The sequence below is a fragment of the Maniola hyperantus genome, chromosome 9, assembly GCF_902806685.2.
Source record: "Maniola hyperantus chromosome 9, iAphHyp1.2, whole genome shotgun sequence".
In the NCBI taxonomy this organism is placed as follows: Eukaryota; Metazoa; Arthropoda; class Insecta; order Lepidoptera; family Nymphalidae; genus Maniola; species Maniola hyperantus.
In genome coordinates, this window is record NC_048544.1 from 10,239,843 (window position 1) to 10,261,364 (window position 21,522).

General features: G+C 37.0%; 2 protein-coding genes across 3 annotated transcripts in view; both read left to right on the top strand.

The window, feature by feature from the left end:
- Positions 1-5,741: 5,741 nt before the first annotated feature.
- On the top strand, positions 5,742-14,441 carry beag (IC cytokine homolog beag). 2 transcript variants are annotated; one of them, XM_034971633.2, is made up of 11 exons: positions 5,742-6,151; positions 7,397-7,594; positions 8,788-8,851; positions 9,102-9,176; positions 9,621-9,731; positions 9,961-10,025; positions 10,337-10,580; positions 11,145-11,292; positions 11,880-12,086; positions 12,599-12,765; positions 12,932-14,441. In XM_034971633.2, exons 1-11 carry the CDS (start codon positions 6,003-6,005, stop codon positions 13,007-13,009), a joined length of 1,506 nt encoding a protein of 501 aa, XP_034827524.1. In that variant the 5' UTR covers positions 5,742-6,002; the 3' UTR covers positions 13,010-14,441. The 2 variants fall into 2 exon arrangements, with proteins under 2 accessions (XP_034827524.1, XP_069356651.1); XM_069500550.1 differs by lacking the exon at positions 5,742-6,151 and adding an exon at positions 6,599-6,680.
- A 568-nt stretch (positions 14,442-15,009) lies between these two features.
- LOC117984960 (uncharacterized) overlaps positions 15,010-21,522 on the top strand; it is a 35,437-nt gene continuing 28,924 nt past the window's right edge. The window contains exon 1 of the mRNA XM_034971634.2: positions 15,010-16,505. Within this exon, the coding sequence (XP_034827525.1) occupies positions 15,309-16,505 (1,197 nt within the window). The 5' untranslated portion in view covers positions 15,010-15,308. The remainder of the gene's footprint in view (positions 16,506-21,522) is intronic.

Below are 21,522 nucleotides of genomic sequence, written 5' to 3' on the forward strand. Positions count from 1 at the left end.
GAAGGTCCTAGACTTTTTAAAACTCCTGCTCCTTGGTGGGATGAAAACTGTGAAGTTGCTGTTAAAAATTCGAGAGAAGCTTTACAGTTATATAAAGAAATGGGTTGATGGAAAATTACATTAATTATAAACAATTGGATGCACAAAAAAAATTAATAATTAAGGATGCTAAGAAAAATAGTTGGTACAAGTTATGTTCAACATTCAATAGATATACTCCTATTACTCGAGTATGGAATTATATGAAAATGTTTAAACGTATTAAAAACCCACCACAGCATAAAAATGATGTATGGATTCCCGATTTTATTTCAAAATTTAAACATGATAACAATAACACAACGTTAAATACCTCTGTTTTCGAATTTAATAATGATTCTGACAAGCATATGTTACTTTTAAAGCCTTTCACTTTTGCAGAATTTAATATAGCACTTAAATCAAGAAAAAACTCTACACCCGGCTTAGATAACATTCCATATATAATGATTAAAAAATTGCATAAATTAGGTCAATTAGCTTTACTTGATATATTTAATAGGCTATGGGATAATCAATGTGTTCCAGAGAGTTGGAAGATCCAATGTATAGTACCGATTTTAAAACCTGATAAATCTTCATCTGATTGTAATTCATACAGACCAATATCTCTAACATCATGCATAGGAAAATTATTTGAACAAATGCTGAAACTGAGATTAGATTATTTTACAGAAAAAAATAAATTATTACCTACATTCCAATACGGTTTCCGAAAAGGAAGAAGTGCTAATGAGAGTTTGACATCATTTGTATCGGATTTAAGAAGCTGTAAGTTATCAAAAGATGCTGCAGTATGTGTATTTTTGGATATAGAAGGTGCTTATGATAATGTTGATTTAAACCAGATTATTACTTCTCTTCATGAAATTGGCATTCCTGGAAAAATGTTAAAATGGCTATCAAATTTTTTAAATAACAGAAAGTTTTATGTTAAGTATAATAATATACTTCATGGACCTAACTCAACAAGTAAAGGCCTTATGCAAGGTGCATCATTATCTCCAATTTTATACAATTTATATACCTCTCAAATTGAGAAATATGTAACAACAAAGGATGTAAAAATTTTACAATTTGCAGATGACTTGTTATTATATAGTGTAAATAAAAATGTAGAAATAGCTGTAAATAATGTTAATTCAGCATTGACTCAGGTGCAAAATTATTACCAAAACACTTTAAAATTAAGTATTAATACCTCTAAAAGTTCATGCATGGTATTTGGTGGACCAGTAGATGTAAACATTAAATATAATAACTTAGATGTTCCAATTGTAAGAAATAAGAAGTTCTTAGGAGTAATTTTTGATACAAAACTAAAATTCGATGCTCACATTAACTACATTTGTAAAAATGCATTAAAAAGCATTAATCTTATTAGATGTTTAGCTGGTACATTTTGGGGTTCAGATCCCAAAGTTTTGACTTTGTTGTACAATAGTATGGTTAGAAGTCATTTTGATTATAGTTGTCTTGCGTATATGCAAACTAATCCATCGTTGTTGAAAAAATTGGATGTCATTCAAAATATAGGTTTGAGAATAATAAGTGGAGCAATGCGGTCTACACCTATTAATTCAATGGAAGTAGAAACATGTATCCCTCCTTTGCCGGTGAGACGTATTTATTTGGCTGAAAAGTTTTGTTTGAAGCAACTATTTGCTAACTCTAACTTGGTAAACAAATTATTACTTCCACAGGATTTATTAAAAGTTACTGAAGCATCAATTGAAACTCTACAACCTACAGCGGAAGCACTTCTTTCCGGTAAAGGACCTACTATGTCAATGATTATGACTTATATGCATAGTATTGCTAGTAAGATAAATGTGAATGACGTTTGGCCTATGTATGATTGCCACTATGATGTAATAAACCTCGAAAATAGAATACACATCACTGATATTAAATCCAATTTAGACTTCCTATTGTTCATTGAAAAAAATTGTAAAAATCATTATAGGATATATTCGGATGGTTCTAAAAATGAGAACTTTGTAAGTTCTGCTTTTTATGATTCACAGTTAAAAAAATGTAGATCATATAAATTAAACTCTGACTGCAGTGTGTTTACTGCTGAATGCGTGGCCCTGTTCAAGGCATTGGAATATATCAAAGAAGAATTAATGTTTAAAATTAATAACTATGTTTTAATAACAGACTCGAAAAGTGTTCTTTTAGCTATAAATAATTTTAATTTTAGTAATTATAAATTAGTTTATATTATTTTCCAAATTAAAAATGTACTACTTAATTTAAAACAAAGGGGAATTAATATAGAATTTGTTTGGGTACCCTCCCACAGAGGCATAACAGGAAATGAAGTCGTTGATTCTGCTACAAGAAAAAGTAATTTTTATGAAGATTGTTCAAGTAGCATCAAGGTGCCATTTACGGATTTATGCAATACAATTAAAATAAGACAAAAGAAATTGTGGAGTGAAGTGTGGGATGTGACTAATAAAAATAAAGGAAAATGGTATGCGGAAATTCAAAAGGAAATACCAATACAACCATGGTATTTCAAAACGAAGTGTGAATCTAGAAAATTTACATCATTAATGAATAGACTGAGATTTGGTCACTGTCTGGTGCCAACACACCTGAATAAAATAAAAATACTAAACAGTAAAAAATGCAACTATTGTGATTATGAGGAGGCTGATGTTAATCATATGATACTCAAATGTCCAGCTTTTGGCATACAAAGACTTATATTAGCCAGTGATCTAAACACTATAAATATGGAACAAAAACAAAAAATTGATTTTCCCCGCCATGTAAAGGACTTGTTGTGTAAAACGTCATATTTTAAGTCTATTTTTAATTATATAAGTAATACTATAAATAAAGTGTAAAAACGTTAGACTAATTAGTTATAAGCAATTTTGTATTTTTAGAATAATATTTAGTTATAAGCAATTTTGTATTTTAGAATTTGTAAATTTTTGAAAGGCCTTAAAGGACTGTTATCCAGGGCCGTAAAATAAATTAAAAAAAAAAAAAAAAAAAAAAAGAATGTAAGTACTAGGTAGGTAGGTACCTAGGTACTTCGTAGTACAACTAGGTACCTATCCACTTTACATTGTATTTTTAACCGACTTCAAAAAAAGGAGGAGGTTCTCAATTCGTCGGAATCTTTTTTTTTTTTTTTTTTTTTTTTTTTTTTTTTTTTTTTTTTTTTATGTATGTTCCCCGATTACTCAAAAACGCCTGGACCGATTTTGAAAATTCTTTTTTTGTTTTAAAGGGTATACTTCAAAGTTGGTCCCATTTCAATTTGGTGAAGATCTGATGAACATCTTCGAAGATAGATACTGGAACTCCTCAACGGATAAGAGTAAATTGCTCGCGATCAGTGTAATAGCTTAGTAAACAGTAGATTTTTAACCAGTCATAGCATAATTCCATGGGGCCACTAAAAATTGTGAAATAAAAAATTTTTACAAAAAAAATAAAAACCGACTTCGTTACATAAACACTAAAAATTGAAAAATAATTTAATTTATTACCGAATATATTATGTATACAAGAGTTAATATAGTTCCATAATAATATTTTTTGGGGTCGGTGCCAATGAGGTGCCATTGTGGAGTCCCATACAAATATGAAGTCTAGACGATTCGCGCAGCTAAAGCTAATTGGCACCGGCACCAAAAAGTATTATTATGGAACTATATTAACTCTTGTATACATAATATATTCGGTGATAAATTAAATTATTTTTCAATTTTTAGTGTTTATGTAACGAAGTCGGTTTTTATTTTTTTTGTAAAAAATTTTTTTTAGATTACCGAAGATTCCTTTTTTTTTAAACTGGTTGTCGGCTCTGGGTTCTAACACCGAAGATTCCGGCCGGTTCTGACCAAAGTGTATAATATAACCCATATAACAAGAATCAAGGAGACTTGGCTTCAAAATAATAATACCTTGTTAGAGCAAGCTGTATAGAAAAGCACTGAAATAGAAATAGAAATAGTTTTTATTTGCTAGAATGTGGTACAATTTGGTCTTAAATCTATTTTGAGCCCTTGACATTCAACCAATAACTTGGTGTGCAAATTATTATAGTAACTACATTATCATAGAATAATAAAGAGTGAAAATTAACAATCAATAATCTACTTAACTTATTTATATTTAAATTTATCTATCTAGAAAGTACCTAATGTTAACAATATGATTTTATTCAAATATAAAAAACGCATGTAAATGTCAATAATAATTATAAAAAAAAAAGTATACATGTTCTTCAGTTAAAAAAATAGAAATAATAATCTTAGAATAACACCACAATAATAAAGGTCATATCTATATCAATGAGTCAGTCATATCAATCATAAATTATTAAATATAAACATTTTATCCGCCTCTTTAAAATTAAAAAAAGTCACATATAAGGTTTTAGATAGGTACTCATTAATTGAATAGTAGCATTTCTCTAATAACCACTTATTTAAAAATGATTTAAGTGAAAGCAGTGACATTACTTTAACATGGGGTGGAAGGGTTAAATATTATGTTTATTGCCATGCAATATGAGTTATTTTGAAATAAGCATAAATTTATGTGAGGCTGAAGAGTGATAAGGACAAAAACAGTTTTTTGTCTTTGGCATAGTTTAGCTTTTTTTTGTCGGGCACATTGTAGTTTGTGCCCAACAAACCTCTGTGATAGTAATTTATTGCGAATATTTATTTAGTTTTCTGTTTTAAATTTAGTATTGAAGGTGTGTAGAAGCCATTTAAGGTGCATTGCTGTGTAAAAGTTGTGGCGAACGCAAATTATGAAACATAACCTTTCATTACGTAAGGATGATTTCCTTTGTTGTTTTGTCCCTTTCGGGTATACGCGTATGACAAGTCTCTTGATTCTTAGTCTGAGAATTCTTTGGTTTGAGCCATATTTATAACCACTAGCCCCTCAGAATAAATACCTTTAGAAGTAGCGGGTATCCCTAAATATGTGACTCTTACTGTTAGAGCGAGATAGCTACATGCAATTAAGCTCTTATTAGAACGTGACAAAATGATAGTAAAATAGTTGTCCTTATCACCGTGGCCACTTTTTTTTGTTTCTCAAAATGTATTTGTACGCGAGACTTTGACAAACAACGTGAAGTGAGGTTATGTTGACTCAAGTATTTTAAAGAAATATTTAATTTGTTTTGTTGTTTTTTGTTTTTGAAGTTATTGTGCTATGGTGGGTTGCAGTATACTAACTAGGCTACAATCAATAGCCGAAGCGAACGCAAAATAGAAGGATAACATTTCACAAGTAAGTAGCTCTGCTTGAGCGAGAGGGACTGAGGGGGCCACGCTAGTTGCATATACAATGGCCAGGGTGATAAGGATAGAAAATAATCATTTTATCACGTTCTAATAAAAGCCTTTTGCATAATTAGGTATCTCACTCTAATAGTAAGAGTCACAATAGGGCTACCTAGTACCTACTTCTACAGGTATTTATTCTGAGGGGAAACCAAAGTGATTACATACTCTTTGCCAAAGAGAACATCGAGATCTAGTATATAGTAGATAATCTATGATCGAGATCTTTTATCCTTTTATCTTTTAGTGATCGAGATTCTTCCTTCCTATATGTTATTGGTCTGTTGGTCTGTGATCGAGATCGAGAACATCCATATTAAGGCCTTAAAGGACTGTTATCCAGGGCCGTAAAATAAATTTAAAAAAACATCCATATTATATTACAAAGTACCATAAAGTACCTACTCTGTGAGAACATCTTTGGGAAACATCAAAAATCAAAAATCACAGACCAATGAAAAAAATGTTGTTTGATTAAAAATTGTAATTTATATATTTTAATGTTGAATGTTCGTTTGAGTAGAAACTAGAAATGCGGTGAACAGTTTAATAAATCGATTTAATAGGCTATTATACATACACACATTGGACTTATATTCCACAGAGGTTATTAGGCCTAAGTTCTGAAAAATGGATGAAAACAGGAGTGTTGAGGACACGCCAGCGTCCCAGCGGCTCACAAATGAAGACTTCAGAAAACTGTTGATGACGCCTCGAGCTACCACGGCTGGTGGTGCCCACCCCGCCGGCTCCGTGCGAGAAGCTATGGCTAACGCAGGGTTAATAACTCTCATTACAGTTACTAGTCAATAAGTCAACGTTTTACCCCTTCTGAGGGTTGTTTTGTAAAACTTGGGTACATAACTCACTCGTGAGGTGCTTAACCCATATTGAAAAGCGCAGTGCTGGTGGACCCATCACTAGCCACCTAGTGAGGGATCTACCAACGCTGATGACATTAAACTAGTCACAGGGAGCAGCACAAGATCAGAGTGCTGAAATCCTTTCAAGAGATCTATGTTAGCAGTGGATGTCCATTGGTTAAAAGACTTAATGAGTATTAATGCTAAGTTACAAGTTGATAACTGCCCTAGGACTTTCTATACTAGACTGTCTTGTTTCCCTGGGATTGCTTTCTTTATTATTGTTAGAGCAACCTTCATGCTCTACCAGAGGCGGATTAAACGCCTAACTACTAACTTCGAAAAAATGAGCAATCGTCTGAAAACTGTTGATGACGCCTCGAGCTACCACGGCTGGTGGTGCCCACCCCGCCGGCTCCGTGCGAGAAGCTATGGCTAACGCAGGGTTAATAACTCTTATTACAGTTACTAGTCAATAAGTCAACGTTTTACCCCTTCTGAGGGTTGTTTTGTAAAACTTGGGTACATAACTCACTCGTGAGGTGCTTAACCCATATTGAAAAGCGCAGTGCTGGTGGACCCATCACTAGCCACCTAGTGAGGGATCTACCAACGCTGATGACATTAAACTAGTCACAGGGAGCAGCACAAGATCAGAGTGCTGAAATCCTTTCAAGAGATCTATGTTAGCAGTGGATGTCCATTGGTTAAAAGACTTAATGAGTATTAATGCTAAGTTACAAGTTGATAACTGCCCTAGGACTTTCTATACTAGACTGTCTTGTTTCCCTGGGATTGCTTTCTTTATTATTGTTAGAGCAACCTTCATGCTCTACCAGAGGCGGATTAAACGCCTAACTACTAACTTCGAAAAAATGAGCAATCGTCTCATTGCATAGCTGCTAGTTGGTGATTATATTTATTTATGTGAACGAGTGAAGAATATCATGTCATGACACTTTTCTATATTAAAGAAGAGGCAATTTCGGTCAGTCCAAGATAATACTACTTAGTAGGGATAATTAGGTAGGCCAGTGGAACTCTACATGATCACCTGCACCCCTTCGTAACCTCGCGCCCCTAGGCACTAGCCTAGTTTGCCTTAGGGTTAATCCGCCTCTGTGCTCTACCTGAAAATGAATATTATTTTCTTTATTGCAGTTCTATGCCTCCACCGACAGAGAATAAAAGTGAGCTTCGTCGTAAGAAAAAGTCTTATTATGCTGCATTAAAGAAGCAAGAGGACAACAAACTTGCAGAACTTGCTGAAAAGTATAGAGATAGAGCAAGAGAGAGGAGAGATGGGACCAATGATATAACTTCCGCTGATCCAACGAGTAACACTAGTAGTGCTTATAGGTATCATCTCTTTAAGTTATAATCTAAATATATAAAAGAAAACGCTGACTGACTGACTGATCTATCGATGCACTGCTCAAACTACTGCATGGATCAGGCTGAAATTTCGAATACAGATAGCTATTATGACTTAGAACATCCACTAAGAAAGGATTTTTGTAAATTCAACCTCTGAGGGGGGTAAAATAGGAGTTTGAAATTTGTGTAGTCTATGTGGAAGAAGCCATGGGCATAGGCTAGTTCACTATAATGCTGCACATTGTACCATACAGATTTTTCTATTTAGGTGGATTACAACGCATTAAGCATGTGGTTATAGAATTTTATTCCCAAAAGAAATCAGATTTACAAATTTCACATAATGAGAAATTATAGTAACAAACTTAAGCTTAATTTTACCTTTCGACACAGCAGTGGTAAGCAACAACACAATCGTAAAATAGCGGGTAGTCTAATGTTCAATAATATAGGTATGGCAATGCTCATACACTTAAGCCAGCAGGGCTGAACTCAGATATTTATAATAACAAAATCTTTCAGTTTCTTTTTGAAATTTTTATCTTACTAATATTTTTAATTTCAGTAGGTAATCTATTAAACATTTGTGCTCCTTCAAAAGTTATATTCTTTTTACCGTAATTAGTGCGTAAACATTTTAGTTGTTCCTTCTTTATCATGAACTTTTATATGCTTACTTCTATCCAACATAAGAAGAGTTTTTTGAACTATAGTTGAACTAATCTTTAACTTTACATTTTCATAGTTGATTTGTACTTACTGACTTAATATTATACATTAAAGTGCATTATTCAAGTCTGATTTTATGGTTGAACATGGTTATTATTATGGTTATTATTGAACAAAATTATATTATTAAGCTAAACTCGCTGATCCTCTTCATCTCTTTGGAGGGTAGTTTTGAAAATCCTTTCTTAGTGAAGGTTTGAGTTATGGAGAAAACCTACATGTAAAATCTTAAGTTTTTACACCCAGCATTTATATCTCAGTCAGTTCCTCCTTTTTTTGTATAGATACTTAATCTTAATGGAATTTGTTTTTGTTTTATTCAATTCAATTCAAATTTCTTTATTGCGAATATGGGTAAACAGTGGAGATGTTACAAAAACAAAAAGGTACATCCAAAATCGATTATTGAACATTACGAAATAATATGAGATTTTTTTGTGCTCTAGGGCTGTGGCTCCAGATCTGAAGTCAGGAATAGATGCTAAAGAAAGAAGGCGACAAATGATTCAGGTATAGTAACAATGTATATGTCATACAGTTACTAACATTTTTATTAGTAGCATCGACAAAATTCACGCAGGAAAGCGTAACCAGCTAACACGGACACACTTTCGCATTTATGATATTAGTATGGAAATATGGATTAACAAATTAAAATATAAGAATTAGACTAAAATAAATAGAATAGTATGCAATAATGGTCTTCCTTATTTAAAATGCATAGTAGTTGCTGGAAATTATAACAAGTTTTATATTTTAGGAATCCAAATACCTTGGTGGTGACATGGAACATACTCACTTAGTGAAAGGTCTTGATTATGCTTTGTTGCAAAAGGTAAGCCAAATAACTTGAGTAATAGTCACATTGCTTATGTATTGTATATCTACATAGTGTTGCTAATTCCATTGTACACATCTCTAAACTAAACTAAAATGTCACGCCTAAATCAATTGCTATCCCTTTCGTAATGTTGCTTGCGGAAAAGGATGGCGCTAGATTTAGGCCTGTTAATTTAGTTTAGTTTAGAGATTGTGTACAAGAGAATCGGCCCCATTGTAACATTAAAAAAAGAGCAACTGCTGAGTTTCTTGCCGGCATTTCTAAGTAAAATCCAAACCCACTGGTTTTATCTCTATAAGAGTCTTGACATTTCATAAGAGTCCAAGTTGTCCTACATGAAATAAACAGCTTACCTAACTACTGCTTACCCTGGCTTTAAACCCTATGCACGCCACTGAGTATGCTTATCAAATTTTTAACTAAAATACCAAATTGTAGGTTCGTTCAGAAATCCAAACTCGTGAACTAGAGCAAGAGGAGGAAATGGAGCGACTTGTATCAGCTCCTGTTGAGGAACCAGTCAAGGAAAAGAAAGAAGCGCCACCTGTGGTAAGTTAGTAGTAGATTGCACTCGAGTGTTTTTTCCCCTTATCTTCTTGGAGTGTGGACTTCACATGACACACTATACTATAGTATCCATGATCATCATCATCCCCTCGCTGGCCCACTATTGAGCGCGAGTCTCCTCTCAGAATAAGAAGGGTCAGTCACCACAATCTTGATATTTGGTTTGTGTGAAAAATGTTTAATTTTTATAATAATAGATGTTATTTCACAGGAAGAAGAAATACAGTTTAAAACTCCAATGGCCAGAAATATTCACAATTTAATCACAGAACTAAAGTAAGTACAGAGCAGTAAATTGTGTTGAGTGCGACACAATATTTTTGACAGAGCGGAAGTATTAGGTCTCTGAGTCCAATTGAGTGAATTTGCTAAACCATCTTTCGAAAAAGGAGAGAAAAAGAACATCTGTCGTGATTTTTGCGCCAAAAACTTTGCCAAAATTTTATTTTACTAGGGCCATATGTTGATAGAAGGCGCTTACATCCATAGTTCAGCTCATAGGAAGCGAGGCCTCAGTATATAGAATATTATACTTAATTTCATTATTTACTTCTATATGTTGGAGTTTAAGAAAGTATTGGTTTTAGATCCAAAAAAGTTGTGCGGAACGAACTTTTTGCGCCAGGGCGTATGGCTTACGTGGTGGAACTAGACGAGGAGGGCACCATAGACAGTGACATTCCGACGACGTTGACGCGGAGCAAGGCGGACGTGCCCGAGGCGGACGAGCGCAGTTCCGCGTCCACCGCCAACGACGTCGTGCTGGACAAGTTGGCGCAAATATTCTCCTACCTGAGGCACGGTAGACATCGCAAGCTGAAGAAAGCCAAGGTTAGTTCAACAGTGAGTTATACCGACGACGAAGACGCGGAGCAAGGCGGACGTATCAGAGGCGCAGATCATGTTAGGTCAGCTTTGAAGCGGCCCCCTAGTTTACTCCCCTGGCCCTGGTTATTTGATCAGACAAATAAGTTTCACATAAAACAATAAAGAAAAATCGTTTCTCGTGTATGCGTCTAATAACCTTAGAATTTAATCTTAAATCACCTAATTCCACAAAATTTTTTTAGATGGCATCCTTAAAAAAGAACCATTCTTTGCGCGTTAATCCAAGCTGACTGTACTTGAATAAATAAAAATACGTTAGACGTACACGTATTCAGCTCACCATGTTGATCAAATAAATGTGCAAGCCCTTCAGTAAATTCAAAAACCCCGATTGCACCTTCCAAACACGAGGCTTTTAGCCTAAAGAAAGAGAAGGCTTTAGTGGACGAAAGGCCTCACCGGCTCACTACAGAGCACGGGTCTCCTCTCAGAGTTAGAAGGGTTTTGGCCATAGTCTACCACGCTGGCCTTGTGCGGGTTGGTTGTTTTAATTAAGTCCATTTACAGGATAAAGCTGCAGAGAAAGGTCGTAACGACGATTCCATATATGGCGAAATCGGAGATTACGTCGCCGGCGACAAACGCGGGGAGAGGCGTGACGACCGCCCGCGGTCTGGCTACTTCGATAAACCCCTTGAAACTGAAAAGGAAGAAGGTAAGCAAAGCCGTATGCTGATTTGAATTAGTGCTTGGCTGCCTATCCATACTAATATTATAAATGGGAAAGTGTGTCTGTCTGTCTGTCTGTTTGTTTGTCTGTCTGTCTGTCTACTAGCCTTTCACAGCCCATCCGTTCAACCGATTTTGACGAAATTTGGTACAGCGATAGCTTGCATCCCACATAGACTACTTTTTATCCCGGAAAATGAAAGAGTTCCCACGGGACTTTAACAACCTAAATCCGCGCGGACGAAGTCGCGGGCATCGTCTAGTTTACATATATTTACATCTGAGGCCTATTTACATTTTAAGTGGAGGGAAAAACAGAAGCTAGAAGCGGATTCTATGTCACAGCTGTGCAAATCAGAAATGAGGAAGCAAATTATGTATTGTGTGTATATGGAATGTCGACTACTTAACTACGAACTAATCTTCAAAAATTACATGTCTACATGCAATTCTTGATGACTTTGAAAAGTGAAAAAATTGGTTTTTTCCTTGCAAAACCCCTGATATTTATATTTCCGGGTCCTCGAGTGTCAGATTCAGTAAAAATAATAATCCTGTTTTGTGTTCGTCCAGGTCCGGGACCACTGCCCCGGCGTCAAGGCGCCAACCCGGAGGAGCGCGACAAGAGATCCGCGGCGCTTCTGTCGCGCCTGGCGGCTGAGCCCGAGGGCTACGCCGAGTGCTACCCCGGTCTGCGCGAGATGGACGACGCGATCGACGACTCTGACGACGAGGTCGACTACACCAAGATGGACGCCGGCAACAAGAAGGGGCCTATTGGTGAGTCGACGTGCTTTCATTAACTAGAAGCACGAGCTACTTTGCGGAAGTCTATGATATAGAAGGAACAATAGAATTAATTTGCTACACCACTTGACCATTACTTAACTGGACATACCTCCGTGATCCGTTCCAACACTTATATAGCACTAGCTCATGCTCGCGACTTATTCCGCGTGGACTACACAAATTTCAAACCCCTATTTCACCCCCTTAGGGGTTGAATTTTCAAAAATCCTTTCTTATCGGATGTCTACGTCATAATAACTATCTGCATGCCAAATTTCAGTGCGATCCATCCAGTAGTTTGAGCTGTGCGTTGATAGATCAGTCAGTCAGTCAGTCACCTTTTCCTTTTATAATTATATTATTATATAGATTCGGTTTTAGTTGGCGTTGCGCTTTTCTGCGAACGAATTTAGGCGATGCGACTTATAAAAGTAATAGAACTGTATGTATAAGGGTGTGCTCAGAATACTTTGTAGGTACATAATTATGTTTTACATGATCAGGTCGGTGGGACTTCGACACTCAGGAGGAGTACTCTGCCTACATGAGCAGTAAAGAGGCGCTTCCGAAGGCCGCCTTCCAGTACGGCGTTAAGACGCAGGACGGACGCAAGACAAGGAAGACCAAGGACAAGAGCGAGAAGGCAGAACTCGACAGAGAATGGCAACAAGTACATTTTTTTAATTTATAGACTAGCGCTTGGCTGCCATCAGACCTGCCGGCAAGTGATGATACAGCCTAAGATTTTAATCAATTTACATATTTTTCTTATAGGTACCAGTTTTCCAAACTGTTGGTAGTTTTCAAATGTATCTCAATTTTATTATTTGTTGCAGATTCAAAATATAATACAAAAACGTAAAGCCCCGCAGTACACCGGCGATGAGAGTAGTTTCAAAACTCCACGTTATTAATCAAGGATCAATAAAAGTAAATAACAACTATTTACTATGAAATTGCAATTAAACTGAGGCCTTAATATAACTTTGCAAAAAACGTGAGGTGTCAGACGTCGTTTGATTTAAATGGCTGTGTATCAATCATTATTACAATCGCAATTTTATTGTTGTGATTGGCTGAATTTATGGTATTCGCGTTGCTACAATGCATTGTAGCCAATAGTGAGCGAGCGTCAACCAATTCATCCATACTAATATTATAAATGCGAAAGTGTGTCTGTCTGTCTGTCCGTCCATCTGCCTGTCTGGCTGCTAGCTTTTCACTGCCCATCCGTTTTAACTGGTTTTGACAAAATTTGGTACAGAAATAGCTTGCATATGTGCTACTTTTTAACCGACTTCAAAAAAAGGAGGAGGTTCTCAATTCGTCGGAATCTTTTTTTTATTTATTTTTTTATGTATGTTCCCCGATTACTCGAAAACGCCTGGACCGATTTTGAAAATTCTTTTTTTGTTTGAAAGGGTATACTTCAAAGTTGGTCCCATTTCAATTTGGTGAAGATCTGATGAACATCTTCGAAGATAGATACTGGAACTCCTCAACGGATAAGAGTAAATTGCTCGCGATCAGTGTAATAGCTTAGTAAAAAACAATAGATTTTTAACCAGTCATAGCATAATTCCATGGTGCCACTAAAAATTGTGAAATAAAATTTTTTTACAAAAAAAATAAAAACCGACTTCGTTTCACAAACACTAAAAATTGAAAAATAATTTAATTTATTACCGAATATATTATGTATACAAGAGTTAATATAGTTCCATAATAATATTTTTTGGGGTCGGTGCCAATGAGGTGCCATTGTGGAGTCCCATAAAAATATGAAGTCTAGACGATTCGCGCAGCTAAAGCTAATTGGCACCGGCACCAAAAAGTATTATTATGGAACTATATTAACTCTTGTATACATAATATATTCGGTAATAAATTAAATTATTTTTCAATTTTTAGTGTTTGTGTAACGAAGTCGGTTTTTATTTTTTTTGTAAAAATTTTTATACCGGAAAATCAAAGAGTTCCCACGGGATTGTTAAAATGCAGCTGCTGCGCGATTGCGGGAGAATGACAGCTACAAAGTCACGATCGCAATCACCTCTGATTGGTTGACGCTCGCTCACTATTGGCTACAATGCATTGTTGCAACAAGAATCGCACAGATTTAGCCAATCAGAACAATTGACATTGTAATAATGATTGATGCAGGTTTCCGGCAATCGATTTGCTAATTTACCCCAACGCACATGTCATGTTAGTTTGGAAAGTCACGCTAGGGCCGCTGATAAGTAAAATAGGTGTACCTATGTTAAGATTAATTGTAAACATGTTCAAAAATGTATAATGTTTGTAAATAATTAAGTACAGTTGAAATAAATAATTTCTTGTGTACCTACCCAAGTTTTTTTGAAATATCCAGCATTTTTTTTCATAAATATGTATAGTTAAAAACCTGGAAAGTGACATACTTAGGCTATTTTGTATCCTGAAAAATTAAAGAGTTCCCACTGGGTTTCAAAAACCTAAGTCCATGTGGACGAAGCGCGCTTTATAATGAATAATAAGTACATGAAGTTTTTTAGGGTTTTGCCAAGGTGGTTCCTTTATATTATGTGTTTGACTGACGGAAGTTTTATTTAATATTTATTACTCTTTGCCCTTTGGCTTTTAAATATTTATCAATTTATATAATTGTTGGTTTAAGAAAGGGAAAGTTCAGAGCCTCGTAAAACGTGAAGAATGTAAATATACTTGCCCCTGTTAACGAGGGGAAAGTACCGCAATGTTTGACAATTTCGGAATAATTCATTGAAATAGCAACGAAAATAAATAGTAATTATCTCTCATCGGCCAACCGGCCTTCGGTTTCACTGCTGCAAGACAAAAGTGTGACATTCCGGCACGTCGGTCGATCCGTAGGTAATGTGATGACGCGTCCAGCAAGAGAAATGCGGCCGAATTCGCGACGATTCATTTGACACAATGCCGGTTCATCGGCACTACTCGCTACCTACCCGTACCTTCAGAGGCATCTCCACAGGTGCGTAAGCGCAGGTATAGTCGCATAGCCTCCGCGACCCGCCGCCCCGCGCCGCGCGCCCACTCGCCGGCCATCTTGAATTCCGCTCACTCAGACCCGCGCCCGTCTCGCGGCCAACGCACGTAGCTACTCCGTTCACGATCCGAGCGGCCGAACAATAACTTATCAATTGTAGTGTCTTCGTGTGATTTAGTGTCATGTGATAGTGAAGTGCAAAAATGGAATCGACGCCGATCTGTCGGTGCCGCGTGTTGTACCTCGGCTCGGCGGTGCCGCAGCAGAGCAAGGACGGGCTACAGGGCATCCAGGAGCCGCTGCGCGAGCTGTATCCAGAAAAGGGGGCGACTACCGGCGGTATCGACTCGTGGCTCTCCGTTTGGTCGAATGGAATCTTGCTGGAGAACGTCGACGAGAGCGGGTCGAGGGTGTCAAGGTTTTTCCCGATTTCGAGCTTACATTATTGCGCAGCCGTGAGACGTGTGAGCGTAGAAGGCGCGCCCAGATTTTTACCTTTGGATTCTCCGTTCGCACGAGCGCCGGCGCCGAGGCGTCCTCCTCTATTCGCGGCGGTCTTACGTCGCACGCAAGGCATAAAGGTTCTGGAATGTCACGCGTTCATCTGTCGACGCGAGGCGGCCGCGAATGCCCTCGTCCGCTGTTGTTTCCACGCGTACGCCGACAGCTCGTACGCTAAACGGTTAGAGGCAGAACGATCGCCGTCGCAGTTACCACCCGACGGCGATGAAGAAGTAGAAGTATTCGACGGCGATGAGAATCACAAGGTATGGGTCGGGGAAGTAGAACGCGATGATGCAAGCGATGATATCCCCCACCCGACACGAGCACCTCGTCCTCGACAAATCACTCGACCTGCGTCCGTGCCACCGCCGCCCCCACCGCCCGAGGAGCCTAAAAAGAAGTCTTCATCGAAGAAGCCAAAGAAGAAATCGTCAGCGTCAGCAGACGAGTTGTACGCTACGATGCCTGGTCCCGCACCCGTCATGAACGGCAGATCATTGGGCCGAGCTCCTCCAGCGTGGGCGACGGCGGGTCACCATCCGATGGTGTTGATGGCACACCCGGCTGCCACACTGCCTCACGCTCGACCCGCCACGATGGGCCACCGAGGTCGCGTTCCGGCCGCGATGGCTCCCGGACCTTTCCCACCCGTTCCTCCGTTAGGGAGAGGTCGCATACAGTACGCGACAGTCGACCCTAGACGCTCGAAACCTCCACCGCCAGCTATGAAAGCCGCTCAGAGCATGACGGGCTTGGAAGCAGTCGAGGATGCCGGTGGTATCTACAGGAAGAAAGGACATTTGAATGAACGTGCTTTTTCTTACAGTATAAGACAGGAACACAGAAGTCGATCGCACGGATCTCTCGCTAATCTAAAATTCGCTGCTCCACCGGAGGTGAGAACGTTTTCATCCCTATACATACCTACATTAAATAATATTATAAAAGCGAAAGTGTGTCCACCCTGTCTGTTCGTCTGTCTGTTTCCTTTTTACGAATCAACTGCTAAACCGATATTGAAATATGGCACAGAGAGAGCTTGCATCCTCGAGACAGACATGATACGTTTTATCCCGAAAAAACAGAGTTCCCACGGGATTTTTAAGAAATGTCGCGGTAGCTTGTGGTCTATAAAATGATTCTTTAAGTTACTACCTACAATTTTGTTAAAGTATATTGTATTTTTTTAAAAATGCAATAAAAAAATTCTTATCTACCTAATTTTAGCAACTCGTACCTACCTACTGTGCGACAGTAAAGAAAATACTCATTCTAACAATACACCAGTACCTACTATCTATAAAATAGGGGAAAATTGCAATATCTTCATTATGGAATGCAAGTAATTCAAAAAAGATTACAGTATCACAGCCCGATCATCAGGCCGGGCCTCTATTGCGGTTACGTCGATTAAGGAACCCGCCGCCGTCACACGCGGTCAAACCAGTTAGAAATGTTGTCCACGATGTTACCACACATTTGTCTAAAGTCTGCTAAATGTCCCAAATTATTAACATTTTTTACGTTGACCAAGTTAACGAATTTTTTTGAAAGAAATCGAATCGAATGAAAAATGATTGAAAGATTTTGCAAATTGATATGACTTTCAACGAACTTGAAATTATTAAACCCAAAGAAAACTATTTTATGTATCTAAATTCTAAATATATGAAAAGAAAATCTGACTGAATGACTGAAAATCGAATCAAAGGATTTAAAAAAAACTTAAAACCACGCAGACGAAATTGCGGGCATCAACCAGTAAGAAGCTAATAACTAGAGCTCTACCCGAAAGACGTTTCTTCTGTTTGTGTATTCATATCGTAGTTAATTAATTATACTTTAGAAATTATTGCGAATATGATATGAATAAATATTTAAATTGAAAAAGTAGTTCTTACGTTCGGGTTTAAAAACTAGCAGCGTGTAGTAAATTAAATATCGCTTGCTTTAACGGCGAAGAAGAACATCGCGAAGAAACCTGCATGCCTGAGTTCTCCGTAATGTTCTCAAAGGTGTGTGAAGTCTGCCAATCCGCACTTGACCATCGTAGTGGACTATAGCCCTTCCTTCCCATTCTGACCCTTCTCATTCTGAGGAGACCCGTGCGCAGTAGAGAGCTGGCTATCTCCAGCCTTCTACGTTGATTACTACGGTTGATTATGATGATGATGATGTGTACATACTTACTCGTAGGAGAGAGTCAGAATTTATTTATATTTAAATATTGAATTGCCCCTATACAGAATAGACCTTGCCGTACCATAAAAACCTACTTAAATTATAACTAAAGTATTTTTAGGATGACCTTCTTCGTCAAGTAGACACGTTGATTCTAGCCGGTATCTAAAAGATTACAAAACAACTGTAATTAGAATTTATTTTAAAGAAATCATTTACAACTTTATTTCAACGAAATAGATATTTAGAAACCGGTAGCTAAGTACATATTGTACAAATCACTAAGTATGAATGAGCTCATCATAATAACTATACCTACCTACCTAAATTGCGTAAGTGCATCGCAAAAAATGTTACCAATGTGCATTTATAAATACATTTGCTTTGGAAACACATTCCTTATGCATGCATATGTGCCTGCATACATTACTTCGCATGGCATGTACGTATGTAATTTACTGGAAACGGATTGGATTGCTAAATCCCCGGTGTCAGGTTTCCGTGACCTCGTATTTTTCCAGTTTTGGAAAGCGACTACCGCATTATATCGAAGTAGCTTTAGAAAATAGATCGATTGGTTTTTTGTGGAATAAATGTCTTTTTATTTAATTTTTTTGCATGAGCTAAATAAGGCGATTCGCTCTTGCGATTACTTTATTAGGATATTTCTTTTTTGTTCTAACAAGTATCAAATCGTGCCATTTACGTCTTGAAATGTGCTAATAATAAAATAAAAATTAATTAAACTGCTGAGAAGTACTTCTTGGTAGGTTTTGTTGACTAATTATTAAGTTACACAATGGGATTTTGCATCGGCAACATCTTAGGAACCATACACCTGACTGAGTGACAATGCACAACCTAAGCCTAGGTCTAGATTCTAAATGAACATGAGTACCTTAGTAAAATTATTGTAGATCTTTGTAAATTCATCCCCTAAGGAGGTAAAATAAGGAATGGAAATTTGTCCCTTATTATTTAGTTATTATTTTATCCCCTTCGGAGATGAATTTCCAGAAACGTTAATATAACTTATTTATAAACAGAACCCTATAATAAATACTCACGAATTCTACATTTAGCTGATTTAAAATACAAAAATGATGTCATCCCCACGGAAGTGGGAATCGCATTGACATGGCATCGCATTGACATTGGTTCCTATAGAAAATTGTTCGTACCTATGCGGCTTCTGTCGTAATTAATGTTCTGTGGTGGTCGTTTCTTATTTTACCTCCTTTAGGGGATGAATTTTCAAAAATAGGTACGTTACAATATAAGGAAGTCCTGTCCTGTTTCATACCTATAGATCCACCGATATAATATTATGCTTTATTCGTCAGTATCAGTGTTAGAATTTTATTAAGTAGGTGCATAGCTGATACTATTGTTAGTAAAAGCTTTTATAAGTTCTCTATGTAAACTAGGAAATAAAATGCTAAGACTGAAATAAATTTGTGTTGTGTAGTAAGCATGTCAAGCTTAGTAAATTACCTTCTTTCCTAAGTTGGTATATTTTAACACCGAAAAAATAAGCACGCGTTGATGTCTTTTGTAGGGCCACAATGACATGCTGACTGTAGTAGGTATTTTGTTGTCCAAAAGCAAGGACAAAGTTTGAAATATGAAATATAGTGGGTGGGTACGAGTTTACTGAGGAAGCATTTAATTTGAAAACTATTAATAGGCTTTGCCGCAACAGCAAGGAATACCTATAGCTTCTTTGCTGCGAATAATCAAGTCTAAATATATAAAAGGAAAAGGTGACTGACTGACTGACTGATCTATCAAAGCTCAGGTCAAACTACTGGACGGATCGAACTGAAATTTGGCATGCAGATAGGCTATTATGACGTAGGCATCCGCTAAGAAAGGATTTTTGAAAATACATCCCCTAAAAGGGTGAAATAGGGGCTTGGTGTAGTCCACGCGAACGAAGTCGCGAGCATAAGCTAGTCGATCTATAAATTATTTTTAACAGCCAAAAATAACACGCGTTGATGTCTTTTGTAAGGGCTTAATGATATAATGCTGTCTTTTGCTCTCCAAAATTTGAAATGGGTACATGGATACTAGTTTATACCGACAAACTATTAAGGCTTTACCGCATTAGCAAGAATAATTTCAACTTACATTCAACGAATATTATTAACGTCAGTATTCAACTATTAATAATATCCGGCTAGGCGTGTTTTCTGAAGCACGGAAGATGCAAGCTAAGGCTGAGGGTCAAGTACAAGTCAACTTTATTCTATACGTATACTATTTTATGGGGATAAACTGACTAACTGACATATTATTATCTCAACACAGCTCAAACCGCTGGGTCCAGGATCTAGATTGGTAGGTAGGTAGGATGAGATTTTGATAGATTCCAACCAAGAAAGGATTTCCGGAAATTCCGCCTGAGTGAAAATTAGTCTTCATTTATGTCCAGTACCTACCTACCTACTATTGAGCTTAATATTGAGTTATTGACTAAACGTCCCTATGTAGGTCACAACTGTTTTACGCTAATTGAGAACGTTTAACGCCGATAGCTACAATTTGATAAAATATGTAAAATACTTTGTAGGTAGGTAGCTACGTAAATTAATTAATTATCATTGTTAGTGGAAAATTGCTTAGGAGTCACTTAACTATTTCCATCTTGTTTATAAGATGAACAGTGAACTGTCGAATGTAACTGATAAGATTATTTGGATCTAATCTCAGTAAACCGACTTTTTAAATTCTGAAATACTTACCTACCTTGCATTAATTTATATCTTTACGATTGAGTTATTTGAGTTTCATAATATAGGTAAATATTGATGCGGCATTAGGTAAATTGAATTATCTTTAATATCATCTTTTTATGTTTAGTGAGAATTTAAATACCTGTTGTCAGTCATTGTCATCTCAACATGGGATATTTTCTATGATTGATATGACCCACCAACCACTGGAAAAGCAGGGTGGTTTAAAGCTCCAACCCCACATTGAACACGCAAGGTGGGTAGGCCCGACGACTTCACAAGAGCAAAAGGAACTAAGAATCTCCGGATAGGAAATCCTCAACAAACAACGTTTACAGTTAAGTGGTTCCAAGAGACACAAAATAGAGAGTTACGGAAAAATCGGAGGGAGGCCTTAGTCGTGCCCTAGTCAAGTCTTGGAGTCTTTATGATTAGATTTAGGTGGTTTATTGATGACTGAATGTTCAATGATGTATAGAGTTTTGGCCTCTTGTACGTACTATGGCTTTCTGGGTAGGTATACGTATATCAATACGTATAGATCAATCGTTGCAAGCCATATGAAATAGGCACCCGTAACAATCTGAAGTACCTAATATCTCTGACGACCTAAAGTGTTTTTTGCTATAAATCCCAGGCCACAGTTACACTGCACTACTTTACTTTGACGTGATACAACGTGCGACCCTCTATTGTAGATTATACCAAATTGTAATATCAACTATGTACGCGATTTTCTACTTTGAGTCGCGATGTTAAAGCGTATGTAATTCCATTACCTAAGTTTGCAACTTGACTCCCACGCGGGGCGGACGCCCGATGACGGTCAATGGTTTTAAGTTTACAAGATATTCCGTTCAATAACTATTATTATTACATTATTACTGTAGCTGTAGTTGGGAAATAAATACTTGATACAACATATGTATTACTCTAATAGAGAGAGCCAGCGCGTGCCAGACCTTCGTCATTTTATAAAAGCTGAAAGTTTCGC